The sequence below is a fragment of the Planococcus citri genome, chromosome 2, assembly GCF_950023065.1.
Source record: "Planococcus citri chromosome 2, ihPlaCitr1.1, whole genome shotgun sequence".
Lineage (NCBI taxonomy): Eukaryota > Metazoa > Arthropoda > Insecta > Hemiptera > Pseudococcidae > Planococcus > Planococcus citri.
This window is the reverse complement of record NC_088678.1, coordinates 41,156,192-41,173,330: the sequence shown is the minus strand read 5'-3', so window position 1 is coordinate 41,173,330 and position 17,139 is coordinate 41,156,192. Positions and strand designations below refer to the sequence as shown.

General features: G+C 33.3%; 1 protein-coding gene and 1 long non-coding RNA gene across 3 annotated transcripts in view; one reads left to right on the top strand and one right to left on the bottom strand.

The window, feature by feature from the left end:
* Positions 1–17,139, bottom strand: part of LOC135835790 (kin of IRRE-like protein 1) — a 404,063-nt gene that overhangs the window by 5,455 nt on the left and 381,469 nt on the right. Inside the window, exons 3-4 of the mRNA XM_065350213.1 lie at positions 13,192–13,402; positions 7,400–7,527 (exon numbers count right to left, since the gene is read on the bottom strand). Of these exons, the coding sequence (XP_065206285.1) occupies positions 7,400–7,527; positions 13,192–13,402 (339 nt within the window). The remainder of the gene's footprint in view (positions 1–7,399; positions 7,528–13,191; positions 13,403–17,139) is intronic.
* Positions 1–17,139, top strand: part of LOC135835800 (uncharacterized) — a 467,845-nt gene that overhangs the window by 186,596 nt on the left and 264,110 nt on the right. The window lies entirely within an intron of this gene.

The following is a 17,139-nucleotide window of genomic DNA, read 5'->3' as shown; positions in this document are numbered from 1 at the left end:
CCAATTTTGTACCATCTCCGAAGTGTCCGGACCAAGCGTGAATATTGCTTTTTCATCGGACTTGGTTTGTACAATGCCCGGAGGGTCCGGACAAAGTGTTCGACTTGGTACAATTTGTGTTGTGCAAAGTCCGAAATATAGTTTTATAATGAATGAATTCGAATTTTACATCCCTTTATTCCATAAATATTGAACCAAATTAGAGGAAATTTAAAGATGACTCTAAAATACACACCACCAGCAGAATTTTCAGGTGCTGAAATTCATTTGTTGATTTTTGGGGAAATTTTTACAGATTCAAATATTGCTATGCTCACTTCTCAAAAAAAAAAAAAAAAAAAAAAATATCAAATTGAGGTACTTACTAACTAAAATGCTGAAATTTGGTTTTTACTCTCTATTTTCAACTTCTCTAGTCGTGAAATTCTCGTGCCTTACTCATTTGAAAACTACGCACTAATACTTAGATTCCAAATTCATTTTTTTATGGATTTTTCAAAGTCAAAATTTTAACAAATTGTCGTGAAAGGCTGAAATTTGGTTTGTACCTACCATATTATCAATTTTATGAGTTAATAGCAGATTTCTCCAGTAATTTTTTAAAAAATTGAAAAAATTTTGGATTTGAACTAATACTAATACAAAATGGTTTTGAAAAAATTTATCGAAAAGGTCATAAAGATCGATGGCTAATCCAGGTTTATGCTAAATTTTAATTTTGCTCTAAATACTTATACTTATACAATTTAGAAATATAAAAAAAATCGCAAAAATCGAGATGAAAACGCTTCAAAATTTGCTGCCTCCGAAAATTTGCAGCCCTAGGCAGCTGCCTAAGTTGCCTGTGCATAAATACCGCCCAAAAAAATCAAAACCACCACCAAACGACTCGAGAAGTTAAAAATAGAGAGTCAAAACCAAATTTCAGCATTTTAGTTAGTAAGTACCTCAATTTGATCTTTTATTTTTTTTTTTTGAGAAGTGAGCATAGCAATATTTGAATCTTTAAAAATTTCCCCAAAAATCAACAAATGAATTTCAGCACCTGAAAGTTCTGCTGGTGGTGTGTATTTTAGAGTCATCTTTAAATTTCCTTTAATTTAGTTCAATATTTATGGAATAAAGGGATGTAAAATTGGAATTCATTCATTATAAAACTATATTTCGAACTTTGCACAACACAAATTGTACCAAGTCGAACACACTGTCCGGACCCTCCGGGCATTGTACAAACCAAGTCCGATGAAAAAGTAATATTCACGCTTGGTCCGGACACTTCGGAGATGGTACAAAATTGGCTGTACCAACCCCGAATTGTACAATTTCGGACTTGGTACCTAACATATACATCGAGCTTCCAGTTGGACGTTCCTATCGAAGCACCGAGTATTTGTGTGTGCATCGGAAAGAGGCAGGAAAAATGTATGGCGTCCAAGTAAGTTTAAGTTGATTAATTATAAATAAATCATAATTAATTGGGATGGGTAAAATAGGTAAATATACGCCTAGCATTAGTGGCCGAATAGGAGATACTTATTTTATCTCAGATGAAAGACATAATTTCACCATGTTCTTAAGTAGGTTAGAATAGTAAACATAGCTAATAATTACTCAAGGTAAAACTTAGTGATTATTAGTGCATTAAACTTTACATGATGTGAGTTATAGCTCGCATTGCATTGCAAAATAATAGTCTAAATTTATCCTTTACTATTTTTTGTATGTAACTCTTTCGGTATATCGTTAATAAAATCATATTGAATGGCATGAATAAGTATATGTTTTTATTTGATGAAGAACTGAAAATGTGCTTTTGCTTATGGTGAGTAAGTAATTGCTGTAGTCTCCTATCTGAGCTAGTCAGGGACGAGGAAAATATTCACTACCTAGGGAATATTTCTTAGCCAACATCACAGGATAATCATGCATATTATCCACTATACCTCCGGATAATTCTTACCTTCACTACAACAATCTCCTCATTTGTTTTACTTTCTCTACTCACCCACAAAATTACCTGCAATTCTACTTTTTTTTTTTTTTTTTTTTTTTACAAAATTCAACTTGCTTAAAGCCAGTTATTAAATTTTAATCGCTTATTTACCTATTCGTCGCCGTAAAAAGAGTCGGACAAAGAATAAAAAGCAGAAAAAATCTCATATAAGGGAAACGTTAGCAACCCGTTCAAAATATAGGCTATTACTAGGAACATCTAAAGACTATTTCATTTTCAGTACGTTCTAGTCGATTTTTCTTTTCGTAACGGTCATTGCTTGTTTGACCTGCTTTTTTCTTTCTCTCTTATTTTTCGTTCGTTCCTCTTTCTCATTTCTTTGGTATAGGTATAGGTACCTTCATACCTTCATCGCCAACACACTACATAATAACTTTAGAGAAAAAAAAACTCTTACTTTGCAGTCTGAAACAATGAAAATGGTTTACGTATTTTGTTTGAAGTTAGGTACTCTCATCCGGGCGAGACAGCGACACAGAAAGACACTAAAAAAAAAAAGACCAAGGCCGAGAGGGGAAAAACATGAAAAGCCGAGTATTTTTAAAAGCTTATCTACGCATCTAAAATGTTGTTTGCTATATTGGGTATTTTTTTTCTCACCGATGTAACTCTCGTTTTTCTTTTTGTGTTCTGAAATACGAAACTAATAATTTACTTCTTAAGGAAAAATCCACCACGTTGAAAAAAAAATAGACGAGAAAATATCATTTCGTGTGTAAGTGTGCGTGTACCTTGGTTGGTCATCGTTTTATTGGGACTACATAGTACAATACTACGTAATATCTGAGAAAAGAAATTTGTCAGTTTCATCTTTGTCGTAGGTAGTTGTAAGTCGTCCCGAGTACATTTATTTCATCGTCAGGCGTCTTCCTGAAAATTGTAGCCTTGTACCGAACTAAAGAAGGAATTTATTTATTGCCATAACACCGTGTTCGACTGTGTATTGAAGAAACGTAGTAGGTACTCGTATTATTTAATGGACACGAGTTCTTATTCGAAGTGACTTGAGAGGGTTAAAAGGAGCGTACATACGACCTAGTGCTATGACCGTAGGAGGTAGGGTATCCCGGAATCTCGAACTACAAATAGGACAATTTATGGCGCGAACAAATTACCCCTGATTGTTTCACATATATACCAGTAACAGTATCTACTTTTATACCACAGGTTTACTAGATACTTACCCAATATGAAATACATGTAACCATTAGCTACATACCTATTAGAAGGATGTATTATATAGAGGATTTTTCTCCACAGAGAGTGAATTTAAAATAGAGAAATTCGATGGATTGAGTTTTCAGGAAGAAAAATTTATCGAATACTTTTTTTTTCATCACAAAAACAATAATAAATAAGCATTTTTGTAGATAATTTGGTTATATTCCTGTTGAAAACTTCTACAAGAATAAACCCAAATTTGTACATATAATTTTATAAACAAATCAAAGCTATTGTTTCGTATAATTTTCGCGATATAAAAACAATACCTGCACATTTTTTTTACACAGCTGAAATCGTAAAACAAACTATTAATATTCCAAATGCGGGCACAAGTTTGAAAAAATGCCGTGAATTATCTCCATTCAAAATACACATACGTAGATCTTTTAATACTATCTACGCCATGTGAATACCGTAGCACAAAACCTACGCGATACTTTAATCCACTCACGAGTCTGCAAAACCTTATACACACATATATGTGGGCTAGGGTACGAGGAAGAAATGAGGTAGTGGGAATATTTCTTACAGGGTTATTAAATTTACAAGGCTGCGTTCGTTTTAGGTTTACCAGCGTAAAATTGCGTTAACAATGCGAATAATTCTTTCGAATTATATCGCGTATATTTCACACGTGTTTTACTTTGTTGTAAAAGATTACACCTGTTGCTGCATTTATGTACTTTGCGGTTTAAAAATTCATCGAGATGAAAAATTTCACGAGATTTTGGAAGAGTGAGCAGATCTACTTATCTACCTACTCGTGTGAATTACTCGTGAGAAGCAGTGTTTATAAATTGGTTTATTCTTCGTATCAAAAAATTCCAATGGATTTTTGTTTTTTGTGTGTTTCATTTTTTTTTTGAGGAAAAAAAATTGAAGATTGCTACTTGCTGCAGACGAAGATAAGTAGGTACCTACATATTATCAATTATAAAAAAATGAATTTTGAGGCTTATTTTTTTAGCCTTAAAACTGCTGAGATTCTTTCATTTTGCTGGTTGAACATAAGATTTTCACAATAAAATTTTAAAAAAATTTATAGGTACACGTTTTTACTCATTATTACGTTGATAGAAATCGATTTTCGATTTTGTTCCAACTAGGGAGGTATCCCAATGACAGAAACATTTCTGAACTGGACAAAAAAATCGACCAAATATCCAAAAATTCACTATCGGACCTTTCAAGTGCTTAATTTCATTTTTCGATCAAATTTAGTCTATTTTTGTGGTTTTACTGACATCACCATTAAAAAAATCTCATTACTTAATTCAACTCCTATTATCAGAGAAAATCTTGTCTTTGTGTCTCTTTTCTTTGATTTAGATGTAAATTTTCAAAATATGTTTTTGCATGCTGGTTCAAATCCAAAATTTTCTCCAAGGGTTATTTTTGAACAAAAAAATGAAAAATGATCTGCAGCTGTTTTATGAATTTCTCGCTATGTCTGAGCATCAAAATTGAGTTTGGGAGGGGGGGGGGTTCCATACATTCTAGAGCAAACTGTGGATTTTTGAATTTTCCAGTTTTGTAAAAAGTTACACAGAAAAAAACTGGGCTTTTTACATTGGTGCGTTCGTAAACGACGAATTTTTCAGTATTGCTTATTCATTTATTTATTTTTTTTAAATAACCGGAGAAAATTTTGGGCTTGAAGCAGCAGAAGCGTACTACTTGTATGATAATTTTTGCTTCAATCAGCCAACCAAAAGGGTTACAAAGATATTTAATATTTTCAAGTTTATAGGCAATAAATTTAATTTTAGCTTTTTCATGGCAATTTTTCCAAAACTAGAAAATCCAAATATCTGTGGAGAAACTCCGGATTCCAGAACTACTCAAAACCATCGTCCAATCGGTTTGAGCCCCCAAGAGTTTAAAACTGAGTGTTTTTGTATTTCCTTCCTGAGGGGGGGGGGGGCATCAAATTGAAGTTGCAAGTCCCCAATTTTCATACCCCCTCTCGGCCACTGTGTTTTGAGAAAAAAATCAAAGTATCTAAATGATTTTTTTATTGTTGAAAAAAGTTTGAACTTTTTGAAGTAGAAAATTTTGATCACCTTTGTTTGCTCTTCAAGTAATAATATCCCATAATTGAAAAATTTTAAAGTGACAACCTTGACAGATTTTGTATTTAGATAATTTTGATCTAAAAAAAGTTCAATTTTTTTAAAAACAGTTATCAAAATTTATTCATGTTTTTTATTTTTTTCAAATTATTTCATTTTTTAGTTTTTATGACATTTTTTTGACATTTTTTTTCCAACCTTCCTTTGGAGGGACGCAGTCCTTCCGCGCTCCCCCCAAAAAAGCCCTGAATAAAAATGACAGGAAGTATTCAACCATCCCTGTCTTCCTTTTTCTCCTAAGTAAATGCGTTCTGGGACTATCGAACTTTAGCTACTCTCGAAGTATTCAATTTTTTAGCCAAAAAAATTTTAAGAATTTGCCTAATTTTGCAATTTAAAATTTTTTTGAGAGAACACAATTCCCTTTTTCTCATTTGAGCATTTCTTGCAATAATTTACCTGCCTATTTTCATCCATGTTTGATCAATTTTTACATTTGTTTCCAACATTCTTGTAAATTTAACAAACTGTTTGCAAAATATGACCATTTTTATTCAACTTTATTCTATTTTCAACATATTTTACAAATTTTTCCCTCATTTTTTGTGATATTTTTTGTATTCTCCCAACTTTTGTTTTTACAATTTTTAAAAGTTTTCATCAAAATTATGCTATTTTAAAAAATTAGATTTTGTGATATTTTAACAATTTTCTCGTGATTCTCTACATTTTTTTTACTAACATTGGAGATTTTTGTTGATTGTGAATTTTTTTGAATTTTGTTATCAATTTTTTGTTATATCTAGTTTTTAGTAAATTTTTTGCAATGTGTTGTTATTTGTAGTTTTTCTGGAGTACTTACCTACCTACAGAACATTTAATTTTTTTTGCACCAATTTTCAATAAATTCCAAGTAAATTCAACTAACATTTTGTATCCTTTGGCAGTGTTGAGAAATTTTTGTGGCATTTTATAAATTTTTACTCTCATTTTCACCAGTTGGAAAGCAATTTTATCAGGAAGTTTCAATGTAATTATTTTTGTAGTATTAAATTCCCATAAATTTCAACCAGTTCTTTCAATATTTTCTGCCATTTTAAATTCAATTTCACTCTGTATTGAAGACATTTTTTCAATATTTTTCTTCATTTTCTACATTTTTCTATAATTCTGCTTTTTCATTTGAGTAGATATTTATTTTTTATTTTTTTTTCCTCACTATTTTTATTTTAATCATTCGTATGTTTTACTTGCTATTCTGCCACTTTATAAAATTTTTCCAACATTCTCTTTTTACATTATTTTTAATATTTTTTATGAGATATTGGTGGTGGGAAAGGGGGGAGGTGAAATTAACATTTTCTGTCTCTATTCTTCGGATTGGTCCAACCCAGTCGCAGCCTTTTCTCTTGAAACTACTGTCCTGACCTATTTCAAGCTCCGGTGATTTCATCAGCCATGTTAATAAAATTGCCTATTCGGTTCGCCGTGAAATTTAAATTTGGTATCGAGATAACTCGAATTATAAATGAAGTCTGGTCCTTCGGTTTCCCTTAAATTTGATTTCACGACGAGTTCTTTCAATGTACAGTAAAATCATTAACATAATTTCCGTCATAACCCTCTTGACCCTTCTGTATTCCGTAGGACGAAGCAGATTCGAACGTCAAATTTTGTATCATTCAATAATAATATATTTCCAATTGTTTATGTACAAAACAAAAAGTAATTCTAGATAAACAATCATTAGTCTGGTATCTTCAGGTCAATTCCTTGAAAAGGGTTTCATTTTTGGCCCATCGTACTTGGAAATTTCGGATTTTTTTTTTATAGGGGAGAGAAAAGTGAGAAGAAACGAATTTAGCAAGCACGTGAAAAAAATTTAAAATGAAAATGAAGACGAATCCAAATTAAATATGTACGTTATTTGATTTTAAATTTTATTTTATTTCGAGACTGCAGTAGATATTCGCCCATATCTACGTAACTAAAAATGAACGTAAGCTCGAAAATCGACCTCTAAAAAGGACTAGACGTAGAGCAAACAATAGAATATTTGCACGGTCGTTTAATTAAAATGTATACTCACTTCGTCATGATGGTACCAAAATATATAGGCCGGCGGTTCTGGGCTGTATTTGATACTACAAGTAAGATTGATAGTGCTTCCTTTATCAACGTGTAAATCTGGTCCTCCCAATATGGTGGCCGTTGGTACTAAACAAACAACAGAAAATTACGAAAATTTTTTACACGTGTAATGAAATGGCAGCTTTCATCGTTATATTACTAACTACCTCGTACTCGTAGTACGGCGCGGCGCGGCGGATGCAGGGGGGCCGATCAAGACATTCGTGTCACGACCGCGACCCTCGTCGTCGTTTCTCTTTCTCTTAAATTTCGAAGCTGGTGAAAACCATCGCGTGTTTAAATTGACCCTCGAATGGGGCATTGGAGCAGGGTACGCGAGCCGGTAAACGAGTTAAAATGTATTGTTTGCCTTTCTTATCATCGGCATAATTTATTCGATCGAGTCTGGCCAGTTATTACGAATTAAAAGACCGTCTACGAAACGCGAGCAAGCAAGGTATACGATATAATTCGTTAATTTGTGATATATCGCATGGCACGCGAACCACTCCCCTCCGTCTATGGGGCTCAGATGATGGCGATATCCATCACACCGATGAATACATTCATTGTGCACCTTGGCAGAGAGGGGGAGGGGGAGTGGGAGGAGGCGATATAAATTATCTACGCTCGCGCGAACAATTTCCGTAAACGGTGACGTTTCATTTAAAAATTACCATCGTCGGAAGTATTTTCGATCCATTAAACGCGTAAGTAGAGATGGATCCGAGCGTTAGACCTTCTCCAAAGGTGGCCAGCGAGCGAAAAAATCTTCTCGTTGTATACTTTTCTCATCCTCCAAAAAAGGGTACATGTCGACGCTGACTATGAGTAACACGCTTATCTCGCTATAAAACGCGTCGCGTAAACTGTGAGCGCGGAATTAATACAGAATTGCCGGCGTGAGATGAGACCGATTCTATAAAGGGATCGGAGAGGGGGGGGGGTACAAGAGGTAACGATTTATGGTGGTTGTAAATGCGACCACGACAAATGCTTAACGATGTGTTACTGATTTTATACCTTTAACTCAGTTACTCGACGACTGTGTTAGGTTAAGTGTGCTATAGGTGATATTGTAGGTACACTGTATGCTATATGCTCTACTACCAATACCATGTGATTGTGACATGTTGGTCAACATAAAATTATAATGATAATATCCCAGTGTCACGTCACACTGGAATGGTATGATATTAAGACAAAGCTTCCTATTTACGTAATACATACACATATCTATCCTATCCTGCACTCCAATTCATTTCAGCGGATTACTGTTGAGAGACCATTATTTCAAGGAAGCTTCTTTTAAAGATGGGTAGATCAAAGTTCAAACCTTTCAATTATTTTTCAAATTCTATACCGTTTTCTGTTTTATTCTCTGTATGACTCGATTTGACAAATGCATCGAAAAGAATGCTATACGTATTCTGGCCGATTTATTCCTAAAACTACGAGTACCTATATATGCATTTTCAAAGTGGTACTCGTCGACGCGAAAATTCACTCTAAAAGTAGAATATTTGCTTACTCTGTAATTAGGATATTTCGAAAAAAAGAACTAGAACGAGAATGAACTTGCGCTTACCACAGCATTTAATGAGAGAAATGTAAAACATCAATGAAGTTCATTTTAGAGTTTGTTAAATATTTTCATGAATATTTACACAGTGAATTTTCGTACAATTAGTGATAATTCGAGATGATTCGTCGTTTTCTGGTGGATAATTCACTGGTAATTACTGAGTATAGTTTTTTTTTGAAAAATATGTCTGAAATTTGCCACGTTTTGGGATGAATGTTAATAAACTGTCTAGACTAATTTTGCCAAATGTTTACCCAAGCACTTTTAATCATCTTTTGAATTATGTAGTTAGGCCTACAGTGGATTGAAATGCGTAGGTACCTACTTGGTTCTATTTGGATGGATAAAAAAAAAAAATGGAATATTGAAAGAAAAAAATCACCATCGTGCAAAATTTTAGGCACTGAATTTTATTACTGAAGTAGCTTATGGAAAATCATATTCTACTTTTTTGTCCTCTTAATGGTGGTCTTTTGAGCCAATCTGAAGACTCCTGCGAGTTTTTGGGGGTTCCACTTCTGAGAGATGAAATTAACACTAACGAGGCTAAAGTGAAAATGAGAACCTGTCAACTCGAATATACCGTATTTTGTAGCAGTTTCGAGTTACTTGAGATCAAATTTCCATAGCCCCATCATTGCTGCTTCAAATTCATAATTTTATTCAAGTATTCACAAAACATATTTATTTCTTCAAACTAAAAAATTAAAAAAGTATACTCAAAGTTCCAAAATAGTTCGATAGAACTGCCAATCAATTCTGGATGTCAAAAACAAGGTTGAAACTACATCTGAATTTTCATGTCGACGCGTTCATTTTTAACTAGTTTTTTAACAAAATCATTAGGTAAGGAAAATTTAGTTTTAAAATTGGTAGAATTTTTTTTTTTTGAAAATTCATTCCCAAAGATATACCTTATGAGATCGAAAGGAGCACATCAACTGTACAAAAACAAGAGAAAAAAAAGTGCTTTTTAGGTTCATTTTTTTTCAAAAAAATTTCATAACATTTTGATAAGTGCAATTAAGTACAACTTAGTTGCAACTCAGAAAATTTCTATTTCGGTCGTATTCCAATCATCATTACGTTTTGAGTTGCATTTTTGACGCGAGTTGGAAAAAATGTATCTATTTTTAGGGCCCAATATTGTTCAAAAAAATAGTCCAAAATCTCGAAAAGTGTGATTGGGAAGCTGCAACTTTGAAACTTTTTCAAATTCTTCGAGTATTTTCCAAACACTTGAATCGCATTTTTGGAACCCTTTTTTGATGTGAATGGAAAAAAGTGCATTTTTTAAAAAACCAGGGTGGGTATTAAAAATTCCATCTTTTCTCACAAATTTTCCTCAAAATGTATACGTATACATATAATATACACGTACCTAGTACCTTGTGGTGCCCGGGTCTTTTATGGTAATTGTGGTGCCCGCGTACATAGAGGATCACATATATATGTATGATAAAGGTGTTTTGGTGCAGTTTGGATTTTTCATCATAGTTAGTCATAGTGGTGCCCGATACATAAACTAGATACTTTTGGTGCCCACCTCAAAAAATTTTTTTTCACTTTAGAGTGCATTTCACTTGATTCTGCATCGTTTTATACATATAAAAAGACCTTGTGGTGCCCGATTTGGGCATCACAAGCCCAAAACCGGGCACCACAATGACCAAGTTTAAATCTATTTGATTAGAATATGGCTAAAATGGAATTATTTTTGGAGTCGAAGCTATTAAATTACATTTTCTTTGGATTTAATGCAACAGTTGGACTCTTTAAAAAAAAAATTGAATCTCGAAAATGTCGTGATTGGTCAGATGATTTTTTTTGTAAAAAAAAGTTGTGAGGTGATAACAACAGTCTGCAGAAATTTTTTTGGGTTTTTTACTCAAACCCTCACTTTTTTCTCCAAGTTTCCAAATTTTGAAATTTACAACGAAAATTGAAATGCTATTTTAAGTTTAACGATATTTTGTGCGATTTTTGGTAACGACCAAATTGTATCAGTTTTGCGTTTCAATGTCATTTTAAACTTGTTTTCATGACTTTAGTAAATGCAAATACTAAAATGATATCCGTTTTATAAAATTTCTAATAAATGTACATGATGTTTCTTATGTTTAATGCAATTTTCTCTAATTTCTTTAATAATTATTGGTAGTTTTCAATCATTTTAAGTAATGCTTTTCAACTACATATTTTTTTTCCATTTTAACGTTTTTTAACGACCTTCTACATACGTCCTAATATTTTGATTTTTGGAAAGTTTTTATACGTATTATCAGTTTTTAGTACCTAGTTTTAAAATGATTTTAATTATATTTTCATACTTTTACTCACTCTGACATTCTAACTAAGTTTTAGGAAATTTTCGTTAAATTGATTCAAATTTTATTGGAATTTCGTCAGTTTTTGGTATTTTGAAATTAAAATTATTTTATGCCTTTTAAAAAGTATTTTGAAACCACTCCATGTTATCGTGAGATCAAGTGTTCCTTCCTGTTGAGAATATCTATGCCTAATTTGAAAGTAGGTACCTACTACGTACCTACAATATTCCGAATCAACATAAAAAGTACCTAGTAATTTTGGATCAAAAGCGTACACGTAATAACGCGGTCCTGTTTTGCCTTCAAATCTCGAGTGATACACGCAAATCGTAAGATGTCAATAAAATTGCATAACCAGTTTGCCGTAAATACGCAAGTTTATCAGTTACTTACTTTTTTCCCGTCAATTTCAACCAAAAATGAAGTCGTTTAAAATTAAAGACTTATGGAATTCTTTTATGAAAAATTGCTCACCTAAAAATTATATATATATATGAGAGGCGTTTCGCGATATGGGTCCTTGTGGTGATTCGATGTTTTTTTTTTTTTATTGGCAATTCCGACTTACTTTTTCACGAGAAATCGAATGGTGCAATCAGATTTCGCCTATCTCATCAACTTCTCGTTTAAAAATTACTTGGAACATGAATACTCAAAAACTCACATTTTTGGGAAATCGAAAAACAAAGTTTTTGTTTGTTTTTGATTTTTTTTTTTTTTTAAAAAAAGGTCGATGGAAAAATTATTTTATTGTTGTTAGCTATGTAAAATTTCATGCCGAATCCGAATTTCTCGGTATTTTTTTGCGGGGTAGTCTGTAACGTTGTGTAAATTCGCCTTTTCACCACAAGGTCCCTTTTCTAAATCACGGATATCAGGCGATGATGAACGAATTTCGTCAAAATTTCCCATCCAACCTATGCGCAAGACAACACTGCATCCAAAAATAAAAAAAAAAAAAATCGAAAAAATGGAAGCAATTCGATGTTTTCTCTCTCCTGAAAAAATCGAAATATCACTACAAGGGCCCTTATCGCAAAACCCCTCTCATATATTTTTTTACATGTTAATATGAACTTTTATGGTTACAAAAATTTAAAAAAATATCGTACAACTAAATTAATGAGTGGAAACATTTTTTTTATCCAAACCCAAAAAGTTATCAACTATACTAGTAGATACGTATTTTGAAGACTTTTAGTCAATTTCTGAGAATTCTGATTTTCTTTCATTAGGTTTTGAATTAAACTTGAAAAACATCGAGAACATAAAAAAACTTCCAAAATAGTCCCAATTTATAGAATATTTTTCTAAAAATCCATTATTTTCAAAAATTTTACACATACCACATATCTCCCTCGAGCGATAAACGTACGCTTTAACAACAACAAAAAAAGGTCGTTTCGAAGCAGCTCTCTAATAAACCTCATTTAACGAAAATGAATACCATAAAATTAACTCGAAATTAAATTTTATACTTATCGGCGGTGAATAGATGCTTATCCTATTAACACACCACTTGAATTAAATACTCGATATCACCCAAGCCGAGCAGAATTAGGTGGTTGTTTTCCTCTTAACCGTTGATTTTTCATCATTGGTCGTTAATGAAAAATCTAAATTAAGGCTACAGTTCGCCTGTTTATATTTATCGAGTAAACGCTCTCTCTTACGAACCGTAATTCTTGTTTGTTTACGAAATTAAATTTAAAAATGCGAGTTTCAATGATCGCGGCACGGCGTAGTACAGAGAACAGTTTTCGATAGCTTTTCTGACGCTCGGCTGACGTTCGATACGTGGCTGAATATTTAACACGAAGTAAATATTTTACTTACCGACTACGCTTAAATTAACGAAAAAGCTTTTCACTGGTTGAGTACTAATTTGACATTCGTACATGCCGCCGTCTCTTTTTTGAGCCCATTTAATTTGCAACGTCCATTCGTCGCTGTTTTTACGATGTATCGCTTGGAAACGTTGATCAGTCGTGTACGTGTAGCTGCCCACGGTCAAGATGTGTATATCACGATGCCTAATCCACGATACCTGAAACCAAACCACGCGTAAAAAAGCCGAATTCAATTAAAACCGAAAATTTCATCCGAATATACTACCTACCTACGTACTACATATATACCTATGCTTTATATACCTATACATCGAAAGAAAATATTTTCATAAATCTTATCTCTATCGTAGGTAGGTATTCGTTCTCTCGAATAATACCTGTACTGGAAAATATTAAATCGTAATACATCTCTCGAGGTTTGTATTTTGAGGCCTCCCTTCGCTTCATTTCCATCACGATCCCTCAAGACTTTATCTTTCGAGGGAAGTAAAAAATTACAATTGGTACAACTCGATGGAGGAAAATTTTCAATTCGTTTCGGCGTATTATTTATCTTATTCGATTTCTTTTCGAGAGGGCTTCTTTTCGTATTGTGAATACATTTACTTACCTCTCCGTATATAGTATTATTTATTAATTTTTTTTCTCTCGTTCTTCTTCTACGTTTTCGTAATAATTTTAATTTATTAGGTCATGCGCGAAATTCTCCACTCGACGGTGAATCTTTTCCCTTTTTTTAAGGCTCGTTCGTGAAATTCCTACTGTATTTCCCTGTCCCCCTGCCGACCTATCACTCTGCTTCAGCGCACGTAATCATAAATCAAAAAAGTTTTTCTGTTTTGCAACTCGAGCAGTCGTCGATTGCGCCTAAAATAACGCAGGCAATCGAAACGATAAATCATAAAAATCAAGGCGTTTCTCGATAAATAGGCCGGACCTTTGACAAGAACGGCGTAATTTTTATATTAAATTCCGAGACTTTTGGCAAATAAATTCTTTACCCAGAATATATCGTCGATGATGTAAACAGAAAACTTTTCCCATAATAGATTACCTACCCCTCCTCTTCTCTGATGCTGCTCACACGACACATTCGTCGTTCCTGCACAAATACACGTAGAATCGCGTCAATGAAGTACCTACTCGTACTAGCCCAAATTTTGTCGACCATTTCCAGCTCCAACGTGTCGACGTCGACGCCACGTAATCCGGACGAAATTTTACCACTTTCCTTGTCATCGCAATGTCACAATATTTTCAACAGTGGAATTGTCATACTCGTACCTACTATGTTCTTCTCTCCACCTCGTCCTTTTCATTGCTTCTAGAGTTACTACTTAGGTATTTTTTCTTTTCTTTAGCAGATGCTTCGTATTGATGAAATCAAGGTTTTCTCGATATAATTTGATTTGAATCGAAAATTTTTTCAACAAAACGTTGCCTACCTCGGAATAAAATTTTTGTTTTTCTTTCAAGAATCTTTCTCGTTCTAATGTTTTTCTTTCTTCCTTCTTTTTGTTGATATTATTATTATTTAGCATTTGCACTGAAACGATTTTTATAAAATTTCTATTTTTGTACGTTTAGAATCGTACAACGTAATATTCAATTTGATTTGGAGAATTTCCACCGGAGGAATAGAATTTCAAGGAGAAGAGCTTCTCATTAAAATGAATCGTTCTTATTAGTTTTTCAAGTCCAAAATTTTCCACATTGATGGTAAAAAGGTTCTCTTTTGAATGGCAAATCTCTAAAATGTGTTTTTAAATGAGTATAAAATATGTTTTTTGACAGAGTTCTTTACACGTGGGATGGACTTACAGTGCGCCAGATTAAAAATTAGCGATAAGGTGGGTAAGTAGTTAGTTTGTGGTACCGTAAAAAATACCATTCGCTAGGAATGAGCACTTGTTTCTTTCAAGTAATATACATTAGGGTGTACTTTATTTATATGGTGGAATTTTTTTCGTTTTTTTCCACTTTCGCCCTCCCAAAGTTGTTACCTCAGGTGAAAAAATCACGCCATGAAATGTTCAGCGCCCTCGGTTAAAAAAAGGTGGTGATGGCAGGCCCCCAATTTTACAAAATATGAAAAAATCGTCGAAGTAGGTAGGTATCAGATAAATTTTTTTAAATTGTGAACTTTCTAGTTCTAACACCTCAGCCAAGTCCCTACTTCTGTAAAATCAACTTATACACCAATTTTAGGCCCCTATCTCCACCCAAGACTAACCAGTGGATTAGAGGGGAGAGCTCTTATTTATACCTACCATGTGACAAAATATTTGATGATGCCCTAAGCCCTATTGTTGTCGGATTGTATGAGAAATACTTGTCATGCTAGGGAGCACGCCTCCCCCCCCCCCAATATCTAAATATTAGAAGAAATTAGAAACATTTTCATTTTTACATGTGTGTTTTTTTTTACCGACTTTTCGGAGAAAAGTGGAGTATTGTATTTGTTGCGATAGTGGAAGTTAGGTCGGGGAGTGACTTTTCTTTGCGTTTCGAGGGTCTGGGATCACGATAGGCTCATTCCCAAAATTTCAGGTTTCCTTATATAAGGTTTATATATATAGATATATATAGAGATATATATATACAATTTTTTTTTTGAATTTTTGATTTAATTCGAAAGCTACGAACTTTTGGATCGAAGTGAATATGCGAAATTATAGAGATCGTAGAGGCCTACTTAGATTTCAAGTTTCATCAAAATCGGTTCAGCCGTTTTCTAGGTAATGAATTTTGAAAAATTTCGAAAAAAAATTTTGTCGCTCGATAAACTTGTAAGCTGCGTTCTTTTGGAACTTGATGATGATGCCAAAATGTTCGGCTAGTAGCCTAGTTGTGACATTTAAAATTTGATCAAAATCGGTTCAGCCGTTGCTGAGAAATTAAATTTTTAATAAATTTTGTGCAAAGTCACCCCCCGAAAATTTGAAAAAGCTCAATTTTGTTTTCGATTACGTAAGAAAGCTACGAACTTTTGGATCATGGTGCAAGTGCGAAATCATAGGAATGGTGATGGACTTGTGATACTTCAAGTTTCAGAAAAATTGGTTCAGTCGTTACTCAAGGTAATGATTTTTAAGTGAAAAATGTCGAAAAAAAATTTTGTCGCTCGATAAACTTGGAAGCTTTGAACTTTTGAAACACGATGATGGTGACAAATTGTCCGGCTAGTATCCAAGGGCTGACATTTTGAGTTTCATCAAAATCGGTTCAACCGTTCCTGAGAAATAATTTTTTTAAAAGTTCAATTTTAAATGAATTCGTGTGCCAAGTCTTTACTTAAATATTTAAGTACTCGTATGTGATGAGGTGAATTTACACATAAAATTCAATTTCTCAGCAACGGCTGAATCGATTTTGATCAAATTTGAAATTTCAGAACTACACTACTTAGCGGAGATTTCGCCATCATCATCAAGTTCCAAAAGTTCAAAGCTTCCAAGTTTATCGAGCGACAAAATTTTTTTTCGACATTTTTCACATAAAAACTCATTTAAAAATTTATTTCTCAGGAACTTTTGAACCGATTTTGATGAAACTCAAAATGTCAGCCCTTGGATACTAGCCGGACAATTTGTCACCATCATCGTGTTTCAAAAGTTCAAAGCTTCCAAGTTTACCGAGCGACAAAATTTTTTTTCGACATTTTTCACTTAAAAATCATTACCTTGAGTAACGACTGAACCAATTTTTCTGAAACTTGAAGTATCACAAGTCCACCACCATTCCCATGATGCCAGACTTGCACCATGATCCAAAAGTTCGTAGCTTTCACGCGTAATCGAAAACAAAATTTTCAAAAGCTCAAAGCTTTCAAATTTGTCGAGCGACAAAATTTTTTTTCAGAATTTTTCAAAACTCATTACCTAGGAAATGGCTGAACTGATTTCGATGAAACTTGAAATCTCACTAGGTTTGC